The following is a 20,550-nucleotide window of genomic DNA, read 5'->3' on the forward strand; positions in this document are numbered from 1 at the left end:
TTGGCCACCCGAGCTATAGACCCAAATTTCCAATGCGATCAGAAAGCTTCCAGCACCTGAAGCCCTTTGGGACCCCTTCTTGCCCTCAGCACCTCTCGAAACCTGGTTCTCATGAGTCAGTCTCCAGCAGCCCGTGTGGGACCCCAAACCGCAAGTCATCCACAGCCTATGTGGGTCCCTCAACCCTCAAGAGTCGCTGCTTTAATCAACATCTTGTAGATCATCTCCACTGCTTCTCCTTCTCAAAGTGGGTGTTCTGCTCATTTATGGTCCCCTGCGTTGGTCTGCAACCTCTCATGGCTGCTGCTTAGCACAGGCGTCACCATCTTGGGCAGAGGATTTTAGATTAAAAACACCATCAACTCCATTAACAGCTCATTTAATGCCTGTATGGAGCCACCCGCATTAGGGCTGGGCGGTTGAACCCTTCAGAGCAGCACTGTGTCTCTGCTTTCTTGGGTCCACATCAGTGCAGCGCTGCCATTACAGCAGCTCCGGTTGTGCTGCCATTTTTTTTATGTGATGGCTCACTGAGCTGGCCTAAGCCTGGTTATCCAGCTGTACTGAATGGTCTGACAATTTATGTGGAGAACTACTGGGTTCCTTTGAAAATATTAAACTTTTACAGCAGTGGTTCTCAACCTTTTTCTTTCCAGTCACATACCATTTTAAGTATTCCTTAGGCCATAGGTGCTCTGTGATTAGTAAGGGATTGTTTAAGGTGGTATGTGGGTGGAAAGAAGAAAAAGTTTCAAAACCACTGTTTTAATCGTCCCTAATTGACTCGTTATGTGCACGGTTTCATAACTCCAAAGGAAATGGGCCAATGACAATTTTTCTCAAGCAAAATATTTCAGTAACAATTGGGTCTAGAGCAGTGATTCTCAACCTTCCCTTCCCACTCGCATACCACCTTAAGCAATCCCTTACTAATCACAGAACACCGATGGCATAGGGATTACTTAAAGTGGTATATGAGTGGAAAGAAAAAGGTTGAGAACCACTGGTTTACATCATTATTTTCTGGTCAACATAATCCCCTTGTTATTTTTCATGTTCCTCTCTCCCTGGTGTAAATGTATGATGTAATGAAGGTTTGAACAGTGTGTGATGGATATTTCCTTTCCCTGACAGCGTTCTAGTATTGAGGGGTCCCTCTTTTCTCCATCTGTTGATGGATTCTCCAATAAAACCACTCCTGACTCCAAGAGCAAAATCAATGCACTGTCTTGCAGTGACTCTGTCAGCCATTCACAGGAGTCCTTGGAGCCAGCCTATCCAAGTGACCTTGAAGAAAGCCTCCATCTACGTACCTTGGACCACGCAGATGCCGACGACGAAGAAGAAATTGAGCAGGTTAAAGATGATTTTGTTGTTGATATTTAGGTATATGGCTAATAGTATCTGAGCTTTATCTTGAGCTGTCCTGTGATGTATTCTGTTGGTGTTGGCTGGATCCCTGTGGTGTTCACTTCAAGCTGAGAATATAGGGCTGAAGAGAAGCAAGCTTGTTTTACTTCCACTCCAGAAAATTATGATTTCCCCCTCCCTCTGAGCTGTACTGAGGTAATAGAGTCTAACTGGAATGACACACGAGATGTGATTCTACTTTAAGTGTGTGGTAAACTACTGTTATGCTACAATTGGCTGCTGCTGGCTAAACACATCTCCTGAGATCGATTCTTCCCATAGCCCTTTGCATGCTTCCCATTCCACTCTACCTTGATCAGTCCATGAGGTTGACGGCTGTTCCAGTCTATAGTTAATAAAAGCCTATCAGTTTCACAATATCAGTCTTTTGTGATTATTGATGGTGCGTCAAAATGGAGGCTGTTTTCTTCCTGAGTTGAACACCAGAGATTCCAGTTCAAGTTTACTTGCATCCCAGACTATGTTCACTCTTTAACCTTCACAACTTTTAAAAAAAAACATTCACTTTATGAGAATGTGCATTGAAATAAGAAAGTCTGCAGATGCCCTGATTGTAGAAAATACACAAATTTTGCTGGAGAAACTCAACAGGTTCCACAGTGTCTCCCTCCCTTTCCCCACCCCTCTCTCTCTCCTTTCCTCCAGTTCTGCATTCAGTCCCCTTCCCCAATCAATTCTCAACTTTTCTCTTCTATACTCCATGTCCACCTATGGCCACATGGCAGTTGGCCGATGCTCCTCCCCCTGTTCCTTCTTCTCTCCTCCCCCTACTTTTTTATTCAGGCTCTGCTCATACCTTGATGAAAGGTTCAGCCCTGAAATGTTGATTCCTTCATGTATCTTTGCCTCCCATGAACACTGTGGGGCCTGCTGAGTTTCTCCAGCATGTAATTTATATATATATATATATATATATATATATATGTATACATATATATATGTATACATAGTTTTCTCTTGAATTAACTAATTTATTGTTTGGAAATTACCATTAAACATCCTGAAGTTGGCTATAAATAATCCATGTTTAGTTTGCTTGTGTGCCAAGAAATTTATCATAGCTTGCTAGTGCTAAGTGCGCTATACAACAGCTGTCAAGACCAAACTTCCGAAGTAGAATGTGCAGCTGCTACATTATACTGCATTTAGAAATGTTGTCCAAGTGTGCATGCACACTTCCCACTGTCTATTGTGGTCAAATGCACCGAGGTGCTGCCTGATTTATTCCATAATCAAACCTCACACTGAGGCACAAAGGCTTGATCAAAGCACTGCCCTTTCTCTGAAAGGAGGGAAAGGTTTGGGGAGGGAATTGGACACTAAACTGGTGAAGGCAGGGCTGCAAATAGTGGTGTAAAAATGATAAGGATTCTTATGAGATCAGCAGTGCAGGAGTGTTTTGGAATTGGGGCAAAGAGGTGGGCAAGGGTTGTGAAAGAATTGGAAACACTGGGTTAGAGTGTGAAAACTTGAATTTTTGCTTTATTCTGTGACTTGCTTCTTTTTTGTGGCTTTTAAATGCCTTGAACATATTTTACCTCCTTCATTGATGGGATGAATATCTTTCTATCCTCCTGCTCTGACTGAGTTGGTGCACTGGTGACACCTAGTGGCTCAGGCCCCACACCGTTAGTGCTGGTGAAGCATCCTGAGCACGCGCACCAATAGGATTACAACAGATCCTTGCATTCAACCCAGTAAAGGGACCAACCCAAAACGCTGACCGACCATTTTTCCCCTTCGTTGCTGTCTGGGCTGCTGAGTCCCTCCAGCAGCTCATTGTTTTCTCAAGTGTTCTTAATGTCCTGGACTCCACTAATGTAGATTTGCAGGTGGAGGGGGCATGAGCATGCAGTTCAATCATCTCATCTAGTTGGATGGACCACATTGAACTTATTCGATTTCCATGTTACCCAACTGTCACTTCAGAACATAATGATTCACAGTTTAGTTCTTTGTGAGCATTAGACGTGGTTATTACATGGGGAAATGCAGTTTCCTGACCACGACTGGTAGGAGCTTGCAGTGCACAACATGATCAGCGTCAAATTTGTTTATCAGTGATGTTGGTGGGGGATAATTGTCAGCCAGAGCATATTTTTCATTCCCTGCCATGAAGTACAGGAACGTGTGACCGGATTTGGATGGTAATTACTCAGGGCACACAATTCATTCCAGATTCAAAGCATCTTTGTAAAAAAAAATGTTTCCTTCTATTACTCTTCTCTTGCGCTTTATTTCTTTCCCTCTTGTGTCAATTGCACCGAAGAGTATGGTCTACCATTTCTCATTCTGTCTGAATCCTCCATTTTCTTTTGAATCTCTTCTTAGTCTTCTCAAAAGAAAACCATCCTTGTCTCTGTCCTGTTGTTCCTCATTCCCGGGACCATTCCTCTACTTCTAGGCCAGTGATTCTCAACCTTTTTCTTTCCACTCATATACCACTTTAATCCCTATGCTATTGGTGCTCTGTGATTAGTAAGGGATTGCTTAAGGTAGTATGTGAGTGAGAAGGGAAGGTTGAGAACCACTGCTCTAGACCCAATTGTTACTGAAATATTTTGCTTGAGAAAAATTGTCATTGGCCCATTTCCTTTGGAGTTATGAAACCGTGCACATAACGAGTCAATTAGGGACGATTAAAACAGTGGTTTTCAAACTTTTTCTTTCCACCCACATACCACCTTAAACAATCCCTTACTAATTACAGAGCACCTATAGCACAGGGAATACTTAAAGTGGTAAATGAGTGGAAAGAAAAAGGTTGAGAACCATTGGTCTAGACCTTCCTCTATATCTTCACATTCTTCCTGTTATCTCAAATTGAATAGAGTATTCCAGTTGAGGTTGGTTTGTTGTTTTATGAATATAGGGTTTCTTCACTTATTGTTTTCTATGCCTTTGTTGAGAGCTCAGAATTGTGTGTGTCTTACTTACCTCCTTCTGAACCTGACATGCTGTTTTCAATGCACACATACTCCTACCTCCATTGATTCATTTGGTTTGATATTTTGTTGCATTCTTGTAAAATGCGACCTCTCACAATTTTTTTTAGCATTAATCTTCATCTGTAATATTACTAACCTGTTTTTAACTTGCTGCATCTCGCTCTTTAATATTTTGCAATGATAGCACATTTTGTGCCATCTGAAAAAAAAGGCACAATTTAGAAATTCAGAAATTGTGGCCCACACCCTCTTGTCCAAATCACGTACATTTCTGAATGCACTCAGCAGTTCACTGCACTTTCATCCTCCCTAAATCGCCACTTATAAACCTTCCTTTCCTTAGTCATTGTATTTCCTTCCAATTTGGTGATCTCATAGTTCCTTTACCCGCTCTCCTCTCATTGTGTTCGGAATGGGGTGATGGGTGGGAATTTGGTCGAGGATACGGATAAGTCATTTGCTACAGTAACATTCGTGCATTAATGAGTCTGCTCAATTTTTTTAAATGTCTTTGCCCACCTCAAATAAATCCCTTCGTCATTATTGTTCTGTCATTCCTGATCTAATTCCATCTGTTAATTAAGTCCAAGGAATGCAAACTAAATGTTTATGGTGAATAATTTAAATGATCATCGCCCAATCTGGCTTGAATATATTGAGCACTACCTGATCCTGCCAAAATTGCTCACTGCTCAACAGCTTTGATTATATTATCCACTGAAACCTAAAAAACATAATATAGGCAGTGGAAGCCAGTTTGATAACCTTTTGTCTCTTCCTTTCTCTGTCCTGACCCTAATTCCACATATTTTCCACCCAGTTCCTGTCATACCCTCTGAATTTATCTTGACCAGGAAGTAATCTTTCTTGCTCCCTCAGCCCTTTCCTCACACAAGAAAGACTACCAATTTCTTGTCCTCCAGTGACCTGATACTTTAAATGGATTTCCCCTGCCCGAACCACCACCACAAACTTTTCTTCATGCAGTTCTGTTCAATTCCCAATCCATGCCATGTCCACCAGCAACACCATCTGCCACTATTGCCAGGGCCTACACTTCACCATCTTTACTTGTATTAACATTTCAGCAAACCCGAGCACTTCTAGACTTCTGTGACCTGCACCCTGACTCTTGCCCAGACCTGCTTTAGTTCATGCTCTCCTCCAGTGAAAATCAGAGATAGATTTCCTTGTCTTTGAATTCTTTATATTGAGAGTTCAAATAGAGTCATATACAGATGTACAGATGTATTCAGCCACCTCCTCTGCCTGCAGCCAGCGACCTGTTCTCAAAGGTTCCTTTTATTGTCATGTAATGATGTAACATGACATACTTTAATTTTTGTCTGCTGTTCAGCAGACAGTATCACCAGAAGCATTGCCCAGCACCCTTAACAAAAGGAGAAAGAGAAGCAAACAAAGTCCCTTCAGAGACACTGAGCATCAGCAGCCTCTGTAACTGCACAGATTCCTGTTCAATTCATTGCCCACCTGAGTTCCAGACCCAAACCTTCAATGCCTTTGGTGCCCTCAGCATCCTCTTGAATCCTGCCTCTGATACCTGTTCCCATAAGCCAGTCTCCAGCTGCCTGCAGCCTGTGCTGGTCCTTCAGCCGCTGAGCCCCTCGCTTGGTCTGCTGCCTTGGTCACCGTCGTGTAGGGTCTAGTACCTGCAGTCAGCAACTTGTTCCTCTGTCTCTACCTCCTGTCCTGGAATTCCTGCTCAAAATCTCTCCTAACCCGTGGCTTTTGTTTCTTCTCTTTCAGATCGTGTCCAAGCCACCAGCGAAAGAGTGGTGCCAACGCTCCGTTCGAAGCCCGGAGCCGGCTGGTCAAGCTGCAGGTTGGGATGGAGTTGGAGAAGGGCCGAGAAGCCAGCAACCTCGGTCTGCTGTCAGATGTGTCCACTTCCCAGACCCGGTGTTGCCACGCAGGACCCTGGGGAACAATGACTACCAGAGGTTTGTGCCAGCTGCTTCTGCACCCGAGCTGCACTCCACGCCGGTCAGTCCATGTGCCGCCCCTGGCTGCCAACTCCCAGCCCGGGACTGCCAGCCCAGTATCCTGGACCGCAGGATCATCAGGCGGGCCAGCAGCGCTGGAGAGAGCCGCTCAGCATGCCGGTCATCAGTAACGGCTGAGACAACAGACAGGGCTCCAGGACTACGTCGCAATGCACGGCCTGAAAGGTTGGAAAGGCCAGCCAGGGAGCAGGATGCCAATGGCCTTGACCTGCAGGCCCCTGGGCAAACCAGGGGCCACTCGGACATGGGGACCCGTGTGCTCAGCTCCTCTGCGGCGTCGCCCAAGCGGGAACTGAACATGGTGGAGGGAAGGCTAGCACACAAGAAGCTGAAGAATGATTGGGAGGCCCGCAGCGACAGGGACAGCTTCCTGGGCCTCGACCTGGCCTCTTGCCGTCTAGCTTCATTTGCATCTGATGATAACCTTCAGTGTAGTGGTGATGATGCTTCTGACCGCAGCCGGTCACCGGCCAAGAGTGGCCTGGCCTGGACTGGCAGCTCCTCCAATTCCAACTCGGCATCTCGCGAGTCTGTGCCGGACAAGTTGTCGGAGGAAGTGGATGAGATTTGGAATGACTTGGAGGACTACATCAGGAGGAGTGAGGAGACCAGGCGGGACCGGCTGCCTGCTGCCTTCCCCGTCAGCCAGGATGACCTGAGCTCACTGGCTTATCGCAGGATCAGGGCAACTGCTCGCCTGGGCCTGGAAAAACATGTGGTCATTGAAGCATTGAAGAGTGAGCCCGGCTGCATGAAAAATTCCAGCATCGGGTCGGAGGGTGGCGAGCCGAGTAGAGAGGCCTCACCGCTGTCCACCAGTGCAGATGGCGAGGGATTGGAGGCAGACAGCCCCCTTGGCAGCACTGAGATGGTCGGCCAGGAGCTGGATATTGTTGACCGCACCAAGCGCAGGGTCTATAACATGGCTCGGCAGTACAGTCAAAAGATCAAGAAGGCTAATCAGCTCCTCAAGATGAACACTGGAGAACAATCACCATCTGATCAGCCCAAGAGGAAGTGCAAGGATCTCGCAGCTATCTTAGAGGAGAAGAAACAAGGTGGCACTGCCATTGGTATGTAGAACCATCTCCCAGCCCTGTAACTCCCAGCTTCTTAACCATCAACCCCTCACCTTCAACAGAGAGAATATCAACAGGCATTTCAGCCTCTCCTTTCTCTGAAAACCACATTTATCTTTTACCTCGTGCAACTTTCATGCATCATTTTTGTATCTCTTGATTCCCTTATTATCCAAAAATTAATCAAATGCCATATATATATATATTATTTATTTATTTATTTTTTTATTTTTCACACCATAAATCACATTAGCCATGATACACACTTTTTACTTTTCACACATATACAGTGACATTTTCTCCCCCCTCCCCCCCCCTCCTCCCAGCCCACCCCCCCCCCTCCCATCCTTTTAAGGTATACAATCTAGGTTACATTAAACCAGTCAGACAATGTTGTCACTCAACAAAAATACACCAGAAATTCTACTGAGTCCATTCTTTTCTTTCCTTCTCCTTCCATCAACTTAGGTAATGATTGTCCCCGGTAGGTTTTCGCTATTGTATTTAATGTAAGGCTCCCATATTTGTTCGAATATTTCAATATTATTTCTTAAACTATATGTAATTTTTTCTAATGGAATACATTTATTCATTTCTATATACCATTGTTGTATTTTCAGATTATCTTCCAATTTCCAGGTTGACATAATACATTTTTTTGCTACGGCTAGAGCTATCTTAACAAATCTTTTTTGTGCATCCTCCAAATCAATTCCAAATTCTTTGTTTTTTATGTTACTTAGGAGAAAGATCTCTGGATTCTTTGGTATATTGTTTTCTGTTATTTTATTTAATATCTGATTGAGATCTTCCCAAAATTTTTCTACTTTCTCACATGTCCAGATTGCATGAATTGTTGTTCCCATTTCTTTTTTACATCGAAAACATCTATCAGATACTGTTGGGTCCCATTTATTTAACTTTTGAGGTGTAATGTATAGTCTGTGTATCCAGTTATATTGTATCATACGTAGCCTCGTATTTATTGTATTTCTCATCGTTCCAGAACATAATTTCTCCCATGTTTCCTTTTTTATCTTTATATTTAAATCTTGTTCCCATTTTTGATTAGTTTTACCATTTGTTTCCTCATTCTCCTTTTCTTGCAGTTTAATATACATATTTGTTATAAATCTTTTGATTAACATTGTATCTGTAATCACATATTCAAGGTTACTTCCCTCTGGCAAACTCAAACTGCTTCCTAATTTATCCTTCAAGTAGGATCTCAATTGGTAATATGCCAGCGCTGTATCTCCAGTTATATTGTACTTATCTCTCATTTGTTCAAAGGATAAGAATCTACTTCCTGAAAAACAATTTTCTATTCTTTTAATCCCTTTTTTTTCCCATTCTCTAATGGAAAGGTTATCTATTGTAAAAGGGAGTAACTTATTTTGCGTGAATATTAGTTTTGGTAATTGATAATTTGTTTTATTTCTTTCTACATGGATCTTCTTCCAAATATTGAGGAGATGATGTAATACTGGAGAACTTCTATGTTGTACCAATTTTTCATCCCATTTATATAATATGTGTTCAGGTATCTTTTCCCCTATTTTATCTAATTCTAATCTCGTCCAGTCTGGTTTTTCCCTTGTTTGATAAAAATCTGATAGGTATCTTAATTGTGCGGCTCTATAATAATTTTTAAAGTTTGGCAGTTGTAAGCCTCCTTGTTTATACCATTCTGTTAATTTATCTAGTGCTATCCTCGGTTTCCCCCCTCTCCATAAAAATTTCCTTATTATTTTCTTTAACTCCTTGAAGAATTTCTCTGTCAGTTGTATTGGCAATGCCTGAAATAGATATAATATCCTTGGAAAAATGTTCATTTTAATACAGTTTATCCTTCCTATTAGTGTTAGTGGTAAATCTTTCCAATGCTCTAAATCGTCCTGTAATTTTTTTCATTAGTGGATAATAATTGAGTTTATACAGTTGGCCGAGATTTTTGTTTATTTGTACACCTAGGTATCTTATTGCCTGCATTTGCCATCTAAATGGAGATTCCTTCTTAAATTTTGAGAAATCCGCATTATTCATAGGCATTGCTTCACTTTTATTTATGTTTATCTTGTAACCCGACACTTCTCCATATTCCTTCAATTTCTTATATAATTCTTTTATTGATAGTTCTGGTTCTGTTAAGTACACTATAACATCATCCGCAAATAGACTGATTTTATATTCCTTGTCTTTTATTTTTATTCCTTTTATATTATTATCTATTCTTATCAATTCTGCTAGTGGTTCTATAGCTAATGCAAACAATAAAGGTGATAGTGGGCATCCCTGCCGCGTTGACCTGCTTAAGTTAAATTGCTTTGATACATGTCCATTTACTGTCACTTTCGCTAACGGTCCCTTATATAATGCTTTAATCCACTTAATATACTTTTCCGGTAAACTGAATTTTTGCAATACTTTGAACAAATAATTCCATTCTCTGCGTCTAAAGCAACTGCTACTGTAGGTGCTTTATTTCCTTCTACTGCATGAATTAAGTTAATAAATTTACAAATATTGTCTGTTGTGCGTCTTTTTTTGATAAATCCAGTTTGGTCTAAATTTACCATTTTTGGTACATGCTCTGCTAATCTGTTTGCTAATAGTTTAGCTATTATCTTATAATCTGTGTTTAGTAAAGATATTGGTCTATATGATGCTGGTGAGAGTGGATCTTTCCCTTGCTTTAGTATTACTGTAATTATTGCTGTTTTACATGAATCTGGTAAGCTTTGTGTTTCATCAATCTGGTTGATTACATCCAGGAGGGGCGGAATTAATAAGTCTTTAAATGTTTTGTAGAATTCTATTGGGAATCCATCCTCTCCTGGTGTCTTAATATTTGGTAATTTTTTTATTATCTCTTGTATTTCTACTATTCCAAATGGTTCTGTTAATTTATTTTGTTCCTCTATTTGCAGTTTTGGTAGTTCAATTTTAGTTAGAAATTCATCTATTTTCCCTTCTTTCCCTTCGTTTTCAGTTCGGTATAATTGTTCATAGAATTCTCTAAAGTTTTCCTTAATTACTTTTGGATTATATGTAATTTGTTTGTCTTTTTTCCTTGATGCCAATACCATTTTCTTAGCTTGTTCTGTCTTAAGCTGCCATGCTAGGATTTTGTGCGTTTTTTCACCCAGTTCATAATATTTCTGTTTTGTCTTCATTATATTCTTATCCACCTTATATGTTTGTAGTGTTTCATATTTTATTTTTTTATCCGCCAATTCTCTTCTTTTAGTTGTATCTTCCTTCATTGCTAATTATTTTTTTATATTTACTATTTCCCTTTCCAATTGCTCTGTTTCCTGATTATAGTCCTTCTTCATCTTGGTTACATAACTTATTATTTGCCTTCTAATGAATGCTTTCATTGCATCCCATAGTATAAACTTATCTTCCACTGATTCCGTATTTATTTCAAAATACATTTTTATTTGTTTTTCAATAAATTCTCTAAAATCCTGCCTTTTAAGTAACATGGGGTTTAATCTCCATCTATACATTCTTGGAGGGATGTCCTCTAGCTTTACTGTCAATATTAAGGGTGAATGGTCCGATAGTATTCTAGCTTTATATTCTGTTTTTCTTACTCTATCTTGCATACCAGCTGATAACAAAAATAGGTCTATTCTTGAGTATGTTTTATGTCTAGCTGAGTAATATGAATATTCCTTTTCCTTTGGGTGTTGTTTCCTCCATATATCCAAAATTTGCATTTCTTCCATTGATTTAATTATAAATTTGGTTACTTTGTTCTTTCTGTTAATTTTTTTCCCAGTTTTATCCATATTTGAATCCAAATTCAGGTTGAAATCCCCTCCTATTAATATGTTCCCTTGCGTATTAGCTACCTTCAAAAAGATATCTTGCATAAACTTTTGATCTTCTTTGTTAGGTGAATATACATTGAGTAGATTCCAAAACTCCGAATATATCTGACATTTTATCATTACATATCTCCCTGCTGGATCTATTATTTCCTCTTCTATTTTAAATGGCACATTTTTACTAATTAATATTGCCACTCCTCTTGCTTTTGAATTATACGATGCTGCTGTTACATGTCCTACCCAATCTCTCTTTAATTTCTTGAGCTCCAATTCAGTTAAGTGTGTTTCTTGCACAAATGCTATATCAATTTTTTCTTTTTTCAGTAAATTTAGCAGTTTCTTCCTTTTAATTTGGTTATGTATTCCATTAATATTTAAAGTCATATAGTTCAACGTAGCCATTTTATACTTTGTTTATCTTCCCTTTCCGTTTTTCCATCATTACCCTTCCTCCTTTTCCATTTCTGTTTTCTTATTTTAAACCCTTTATAAGACAACATTCCTAAAACATCAAACATTTTCCTTATTCTCCTATTTAAAACTTCTTTAGCCCCAATCTCCCCTTCCCCTCCTGAGTTGTCCTTTATCCCTTGTCGGATAACCACATCTCCCCTCTCCATTTGGGTTTGCGAATTCACTCGCAAGCGTCAACTGATTTTGCAGTGACCGCAACTCCTCCCCACCCAGCCCCCCCCAGAAAAGATTTCACTTTTCATATGTAACAAAGGTCACTCTTTTAGTTCCCTCCTTATTCCCTCTATTCCATTTCCTTCCCTTATTAATTCTTGTCTATACTATCTATATTTTTTTCTAAATACAGATACATTCACGTATGCACATTATACATATACACTCTTATACCTCTTTACCCACATACATATCAATCGTGATCATTTTTACTCTCATTACACGTCTTCATCCCTCAGTCTATTTTGTAATTGTTCTGCAAATTTTCGTGCTTCTTCTGGATCCGAGAATAGTCTGTTTTGTTGTCCTGGAATAAATATTTTCAATACCGCTGGATGCTTTAGTATAAATTTATACCCTTTCTTCCATAAAATCGCCTTTGCTGTATTGAACTCCTTTCTCTTCTTTAGGAGTTCAAAACTTATATCTGGATAAATGAAGATTTTTTGCCCTTTGTACTCCAGTGGCTTGTTGCCCTCTCTTACTTTTTCCATTGTCTTCTCCAGTACCTTTTCTCTTGTAGTATATCTTAGGAATTTTACTAAAATAGATCTTGGTTTTTGTTGTGGTTGTGGTTTAAAGGTCAATGCTCTATGTGCCCTTTCTATTTCCATTTCTTGCTGTAGTTCTGGACATCCTAGGATCCTAGGGATCCAATCTTTTATAAACTCTCTCATATTCTTGCCTTCTTCATCTTCCTTAAGGCCCACTATCTTTATGTTATTTCTTCTGTTATATTTTCTGAGCTAACAGTTCTTGTTTCTCTATAACTTTTTTATTAGATTCCTCTAATTTCTTTTTTAAGTCCTCTACCTCCATTTCTACTGCTACTGCCCGCTCTTACATCTTGTCCATTTTCTTTCCCATTTCTGTTAAGGTCATATCTATTTTATTCATTTTCTCTTCTGTGTTGTTTATTCTTCTTCTTAAATCATTAAATTCCTGTGTTTGCCATTCTTTAAATGACTCCATGTATTCTTTAATAAGAGAAAGTATATCCTTTATCTTGCCTTTCCCTTCTTCTTCTATTTCACTGTACTCTTCCTCTTCTTCTTCCTCTGGGTTGGCCATCTGTTGTTTCTTTGTTGCCCTTTCCTTCTCTTCTTTCTTGTTTCTATTGTCTTCTGTGGTCTCTTCTTGCTGCAGGTGTTCTGCAGCTGTCGTTGCCGGCTGTGGAGATCGACTCCCCAGCTGGCCACCCCTCCCGTCGGTGTGTTCTTTTTCATGCGCACCGTGCATGCGCGAGGAGTCGCGTATGCGCGGTTGCGCACTTTTACTCGGCTCAGCGAGCCATTTTTGTAGTCCAATTTCTACCGACCTGAGGGAGCGGGTTTCTCTCTCCACCACGGGCCTCTTCGAACAGGTAAGGCCTTCTCATTCTTCCTCCGTTGTCTTCTCTTCCTCTCTTCTTACCGTTGATTTCGATTTTTCTTTTTTTGTCGCCATCTTCTTTCCACCTTTATACTCACTTTTCTTTAACTTTTATTTCTGTGGCTTTGTGTTTTCCTTTGTTTTTTCCGACTTTTCTGGAGAGGGCTGGTGTTCACCGTTCGGCCACTACTCCATCACGTGACTCCCCAATCAAATGCCATATTGAATATATACAAGACACAGGAAAATAAATCCAATGCTAGGACCTTCAGACCTGGCCCTCCATTCAATATTTATTTTGATTTTAATCATCTGCAGATAATTTGATATTTAACATGGTGAAGCTGTCTCTTGCCCACACCAGTTTAATAGGAGCCCTTAATTCCATGGTTTTCTTTCAAAAATGCCTCCAATGACCTGGCTTCTATAACCTCCAGGATAAAAATAAATGACACACAATATTCAAAATGTGGCCTAACCTAAATTTTTTGAAACTGCAACCTGACTTGCAACTTTTATACTCCATCCTGCTGTGACTAGTGAAGGCAGCCATACTGTACTCTGCCTTTTCCATCCTGTCTACTTGCTTCATCACTTTCAGGGAGCTATAGACTTGTTCATCTATGTTCCCAAGGGCCCGCCACTTACATCCCAAATGCAACCTTTCACATTTGTCAGGATTAAACTCTATCTGTCATTTCTTTGCCCATATCTCCACCTGACCTATATCCCGTTGGTCACTGGTTAAAACATTGATGAGAACTCCAAGTTCTGTGTACAGTTTTGGGCACGTTATTTGAGAAAAGATGTCCTAGTATTGGAGGGGGTTCAGAGAAGATTTACTAGAATGATACCATAAATGAAAGGGTTAGCATATGAGGAACGATTGTTGGCTCTTGGACTGGACTCATTGGAGAACAGAAGGATGTAGAGGGACGTCATAGAGACATTTCGAATACTGAATGGCCTGGACAGAGTAGATGTGGCAAGGATGTTTCCCCTGATAGGGGAGTCTAGGACAAGAGGGCACAACTTCAGGATAAAATGGAGTCAATTTAAAACAGAGATGCGGGAATATTTCTTTAGTCAGAGGATCGCATGTCTGTGGAACTTGTTGTCACAGGTGGTTGTGGAAGCGAGGTCGTTGGGTGTATTTAAGACAGAAATGGAGATGTATTTGACTAGTCAGGACATTAAGGGTTACAAGGAGAAAGCCGGGGAGTTGAGCTGAGTGGGAGGATGGGTCAGCTCATGATTAAAATGGTGGAGCAGACTGGATGGGCCAAAGATCCTACTTCTGCTCCTATATCTTGTGATCTTGCATCCTTTGAAAACTGATTTCACTATGAACATTTCACCAATTTTTCTGACATCTACATTTTTGTCAAAATCATTTGTCTAGAAAAAAAACAACAGAAGCTCCTGTATAGATCTCTGCAGACAACCAGTGCTCACACACCTCCAATCAGAGAAACACTCCACTAATGCTACCTCTGCTTTCTATGGTCAAGGAAATTTTAAATCTAATCTGTAGAATTCTTCACCAAAGGAAGCAGTGGGGTCTATCTTATTAAATATATTTCAGTCACTATGAGTATGAAGGGTTGTGAGGAAAAGCCATCTTTTCCTTCTTCCTTTCTGGAATAATCCTGAATCTCATTAACTGGTTTTGAAATGGCTCCCACGTGCTAGATCAGGACTTGCCTGATTAGAGTTGATCCCAATCTACTCTCCCCAGCTTTGACCCAATATCATTGTTATTTGCAATCTCCCGATTTAGCATCTGTTTCCCCTCCCTCCCCCACATCCAAACTTTTCTATCTTCAAACTTGAAGGCCTGTGATCACTTTTCCCAAAATCCTCTTCCACTGAAACCTTAATCAGTTGGTCACGCTTATTTCCCTGTTCAAGGTCCAGTATGGCTCCTTTCCTGGTGGACATTTTATGATTGTACTAGCACCTTTCTTATTTCTGAGCACTACCTGGAGATAGGTCGGTTTTGTCAGTGAATAAGCCCTTCAGTATGTCCTCTGAGTGCAGCTGTGACATTCTCTCTGATTAATAATGGAACTTCCCCCACTTCTTTTACATTCCTCCCTACCTGAAAGTCTGAAATTTTTCTCAGCTAATCTGATGCTAGGAGCTCTATAAGCCAGTCTTGTCCAGCCTCGTGCTTTAAAGCCTCTAGCATTTCTATCAGCCAAAATCCTATTTTCCATATTCTGGAGTACTTATTTCTGGATTAGGTCATCTAGTCTCGAGTGGATCTTGAGCATTCAACCCTTGCTGGCTTGTACAGGATTGCAGTCAACCAAACTGTGGCTGACATCAAACTGGCAGTGAAATCCACCCTGTTAACTTTTAAAACCAGAGATATTATTATTGCTAATTTAACATTTTCAGGGTTTTTATGATGGTGCTGAATTTGTTGATTCATTGCAATAGAGAGTTAACAAAAGGAAAATGTGAGTCAACTGGAAATTAATTTCTATGGCAGCTCAACATCAGATCTAACACCTCCTGATTGCACACTCACCCTTGGTACCAATCTGCATCTAATCACACAATCTCCAGAGGGAGAAATAAAATACAATTTGATGCCAATGCTCATCCAAGACCAAAGGGGCACAATTAGGTCACACAATGATCAGTCAAGTTTGATGACTGTGTGGTTAAACTGAACCCTGCAGATTCTGTCTCTTTCTACTTTTGGGAGAAGTTGCCTCATTTCTTTGAGAGTTGATTGTACCTGATGTTGCTAGTTATACAAATGATTTGTGTTAGCCCAAATGTTCACCCTGCCCTGCATCAGGATCGCATGCTAAGGATTGTCACAGGAAACTGTGTGCGGCATGCATGTGGGGGGGGGGGGGGGACACGGAGGGGGGAAAGGCAGAAGGGGAGGGGAGAGAGGCAGAAGGGATGAGGGAAATGTGGAGGGGAAGGAGAGGGGGAAGTTGGGAGAAGACAGGAGGGGGGAAAGGCGGAGAGTGAGGGTGTGGAGAAGGGAGTAGCGGAGGAGGGGGCAAGGGAGAAGTGGGTGGTGGAGAAGGGGGTGATGGGGAGGTGAGATGGCAGAGGGAGGATAGGAAGGGGCGATGGTGGAAGGGGGGGTGAAGAAATGGGAGCAATGTTGAAAATGAATTGCTCTCTGTCATGGAAGCAAGACCTGATAACTTGTTATACCCCAACTAATCAACAAAAACTTAATTAAGCAAGAATTGGCCATTCAGCCCTTGTATAATCTAATTCAGTAAAATCATGGCTGTTCTTTTACCACTGCACCACTTTCTAGCCAGGTTTTCGTTAGAACATAGAACAATGCAGCACAGGTCAGGCCCTTCGGCCTTCGATGTTGTGCCAACTCATGTATTCCTTCCTTAAAAAAAAGTTCTGAACCCTCCCTACCCCATAACCCTCTATTTTTCTTTTATCCGTGTGTCTGTTTAAGAGTCTCTTAAATGCCCCCATTGTTACAGCCTCCACCACCATCCCTTGATGTCTCCCCATAACTTTGTACGTATGACCTCTGGTGTTTGCTGATCTTGCCCTAGGAAACAGGTGCTGGCTGTCCACCCTATCTATGCCTCTCATAATCTTGTAGACTTCTATCAAGTCTCCTCTCATCCTTCTACGCTCCAAAGATAAAAGTTGCAGCTCTGCTAACCTTGCCTCATAAGACTTGTTTCCCAATCCAGGGAACATCCTGGTAAATCTCTGCACCTTCTCCATAGCAACATCCTTCCTATAATTAGGTGACCAGAACTGAACACAATATTCTAAGTGTGGTCTAACCAAAGATTTGTAGAGTTGCAACATCACCTCTTTACTCCTGAATTCAATCCCCCATTAATGAACCCCAGCATCTCACAGGCCTTCTTTTTTACTTGAGGGATGTATGGATTTGAACCCCAAGGTTCCTCTGTTCATCCATGCTATTAAGTAACTGATCATTAATCCTGTACTCAGCCTTCTGGTTGGTCCTTCCAAAATACATCACCTCACACTTATCCAGATTGAACTCCATCTGCCACTTCTCCGCCCAACTCTGCATCCTGTCTATATCCTCTTGTAACCTTCTACAACCTTCAACTCTATCCACAACTCTTCCAACCTAGATGTCAACTACAAACTTACTGACCCATCCTTCTGCCTCTTCATCCAGGTCATTTATAAAAATTACAAAGAGCAAGAGTCCCAGAACAGATCCCTGCAGCACTCCACTAGTCACCGACCTCCAGGCAGAATACTTCCCTTCCACTACTACTCTCTGCTTTCTTCATGCAAGCTAATTTTTTATCCACACAGCCAAGGTTCCACAGATCCTGTGCCTCATGACTTTCTGGATGAGTCTCTCTGGGAACCTTGTCAAATGCCTTGCTAAAATCCATTTTGTCCACATCTATTGCCTCATCAATTTCTTTTGTTACCTCCTCAAAAAACTCAGTTAGACTCATGAGGCATGAGCTTCACTTCACAAAGCCATGCTGACTATCCTTGCATAGACTGTAGTTCTCCAAATGCTCATAGATCCTATTCTTAAGAATCCTCTCCAATAGTTTGCACAGAACTGATGCAAGACTCACCAGTCTATAATTCCCAGGATTCTTCTTATTACCGTTTTAAACAAGAGGACTACATTTGCCATACTCCAATCCTCCAGAACTCACCTGCATCCTAAGAGGTTTCAAAGATCATATCTACTGCCCTAGCTATCTCCTCTCACTTCCCACAGCAGCCTTGGGTATATTGCACCCAGTTCTGGAGACTTAACAATTTTGATTTTATTTTAAAGATCCAACACTTCAGCTTTCTTAATCTCCACATTGTCCAGCACACAGGCCTGTTCAATTTTGATCTCACTCTGATCAAGGACTTTACTCTTGTGAATACTAACGCAAAGTATTAATTTACGATCTCCCCAAGGTCCTCTGCCTCCAGATACATGTTGCCTCCTTTATCCTTTAGCAGCCCCACCTTCATTCTCATCATCCTTCTTTTCACATACGTATAGAACACCTTGGGATTCTCCTTAATCCTACATGCCAAGACCATCTGCTGCCCCCTTCAAGCTCTCCTAAGTCCTTCCTGGCTACCATGAGCCCTTCCTGTTTAGGAAATGTTAATACTTTTGATACAGTCGTCTTTATTCATGGCCCAGTGGGAAGAGCCTCAGGCACATCAGCAAGGGGCGTGTCCTTGTACATCCAAATATATACACAGACATCGAAACATATATACAGTGGTTTGCCACAATTTTTAACATTACTTAGGCTTTTGTATCAGGTTTTTATTTGTATCTGTTTGTTTCTGCTTTACTGCGCTTGAAGCAATGCTGATGTAGATTCGTACAACTTTGAGGAAAGAATGTACAGTTTTTATTCAGAAGGCATGAAATGGTTCAAGGGATAATAAACCTGTGTAATAAAAGTTTTTAAAAATTGATCACTGTGTTAAAATCAGCTTTCATGTATAAATGTGGCTGGTGGAGTTTAATGTTCCAAGAGCATTGTGGAACTAGAAAATGGTTTGAGGTGAAACCATTCTCCATGGAGAGCCACCTTGTTCATGTAAGGGAAGCATGCCAAGGAAATGAGTTGGAAAACGGGCCAGGCTTGTAGTTTTTAATGGTCTGATACATTTTTCAATCAACTTAATGGTGTGAATGTAGTGTGTATAAACCTTGTGCATAAATTATTTAGACCTTATTTCTCTCTAACAGTTTAACATTCTGTTCCTCTCAGGTGCGCGAATTGCTGAATACTCCCAGCTGTACGACCAACTCCTTTACCGAGAAACTCCACCGAGGGTGTCGACGGACAGTGAAGTATGGGCAAGGAGCTCATCTCGGGGACTGCTGTCCACCCGCAGCTCCCAGGGCCACAGCCTGGATGCGGAAGACTGGCTGCTGCATTCCACCTACAGTAACGGAGAGCTGGCAGACTTCGTTGGTTGGCCAGATATCCAAGAGATGGCGGCGAAGTACACCTCGCCGGAGACGAGAGTGACCACAGGCCGATTGCAGACCAGGGGAGCGTCTCCCTCAGGAGCCACGGGTCGCCCCCCAGAGCAGCGGTGGAGCGCCCTGGTGGTACCCCCCGATAGGCCGAGCTGTTCGCCGCTGCTTGGCTGCAGGGCGGCCGAGGGCGGAATGCGGGGGGTTTCCTTGTCCACCCCCTCGGTGGTGGCCAGCCGCTCCTCCGACTCCATCGACCGCAGCTCCGGGATGGCATCAGTTGGGCTGGAGCGGCCCGGCCTGACTCTGCAGGACGCACGGCAGGTGCTGCTACCGAGCGGAGCTCCAGCCCTTGACGCACACTCAGCTGCACGCAATTACCTGGCCAACTTCAATGACACAGGCGAGGATGACGAAGACTACGTGGAGATCCGTTCCGAGGATGAGGACTATGAAGATTTAGACGAGAGCAGCCTGGCTTCGGACGCCGCCTTCCGAGCCCCCAACAGTGACCCCTGCACCCCACTGTCGGGCAGTGGCCTGGCCCAACCCGACCAGCTGAGCCACTACCTCTGGCGGGAGTCCTCCCCTGGCCAGCAGAACATTGTCCAGACCCTGCGGGACAAGTTTCAGTGCCTCAGTTCCAGCAGCTTCGCCTAGTGGGCAAAGCCTGGTCCAGCTTGAGGCATTGGGCTGAAGAAGGAGCAAAGGGGAATTTCTGGATTTCTGGTTACACTTCCTGACTGAATCAACGTGTTAAAATTATATCGAGATTCGGGGAAGGTGCACATTTATCAAGAAATAAAGAACAATGCAAGGAAATGTTTACTTTTGTACATATAGGGAATCACTGGCAGAATCGTGAACAAAAGACACAACTACATTGCAAGTGCAGAGCCCAGGATGGTGATGTGTTACTTTGAGGAGGGAATGAGTGTTGGTAGTGACTGCGGCTGGTAATCTGTCCTCTCTGTTGTACTGATCTTGCTGGATGATGGGGGGCAGGGACTGGGCTGAAGGGGAGCAAGTGATCTAAATGAATGAGTAGCCAAACACAATCCATTGGTGAAGCTCAGCAGGTGGAGCAACATCAGTGGGAGAGTAAGAATGGTCGACATTTCACATCCTTTGCCTTGATGAAAGGCTCCAGCCCAACACGTCGACCATTCTTTCTCTCCTACTGGTGCTGCTCAACCCACTGAGTTTCTTCAA

The 20,550-nt window shown here is 42.0% G+C and overlaps 1 protein-coding gene across 3 annotated transcripts in view; it reads left to right on the forward strand.

The window, feature by feature from the left end:
• The window catches only part of LOC138760929 (pleckstrin homology domain-containing family G member 1), a 233,803-nt gene extending 213,643 nt beyond the window's left edge, over positions 1-20,160 (forward strand). For all 3 annotated transcript variants that reach the window (XM_069932264.1, XM_069932266.1, XM_069932265.1), the window contains 3 exons: positions 1,135-1,356; positions 6,147-7,476; positions 19,127-20,160. In XM_069932264.1, coding sequence (XP_069788365.1) covers positions 1,135-1,356; positions 6,147-7,476; positions 19,127-19,998 — 2,424 coding nt within the window. In that variant the 3' untranslated portion in view covers positions 19,999-20,160. The remainder of the gene's footprint in view (positions 1-1,134; positions 1,357-6,146; positions 7,477-19,126) is intronic.
• The last annotated feature ends 390 nt before the right edge of the window (positions 20,161-20,550 follow it).

The sequence above is a fragment of the Narcine bancroftii genome, chromosome 4 (assembly GCF_036971445.1).
Source record: "Narcine bancroftii isolate sNarBan1 chromosome 4, sNarBan1.hap1, whole genome shotgun sequence".
Classification (NCBI taxonomy): Eukaryota; Metazoa; Chordata; class Chondrichthyes; order Torpediniformes; family Narcinidae; genus Narcine; species Narcine bancroftii.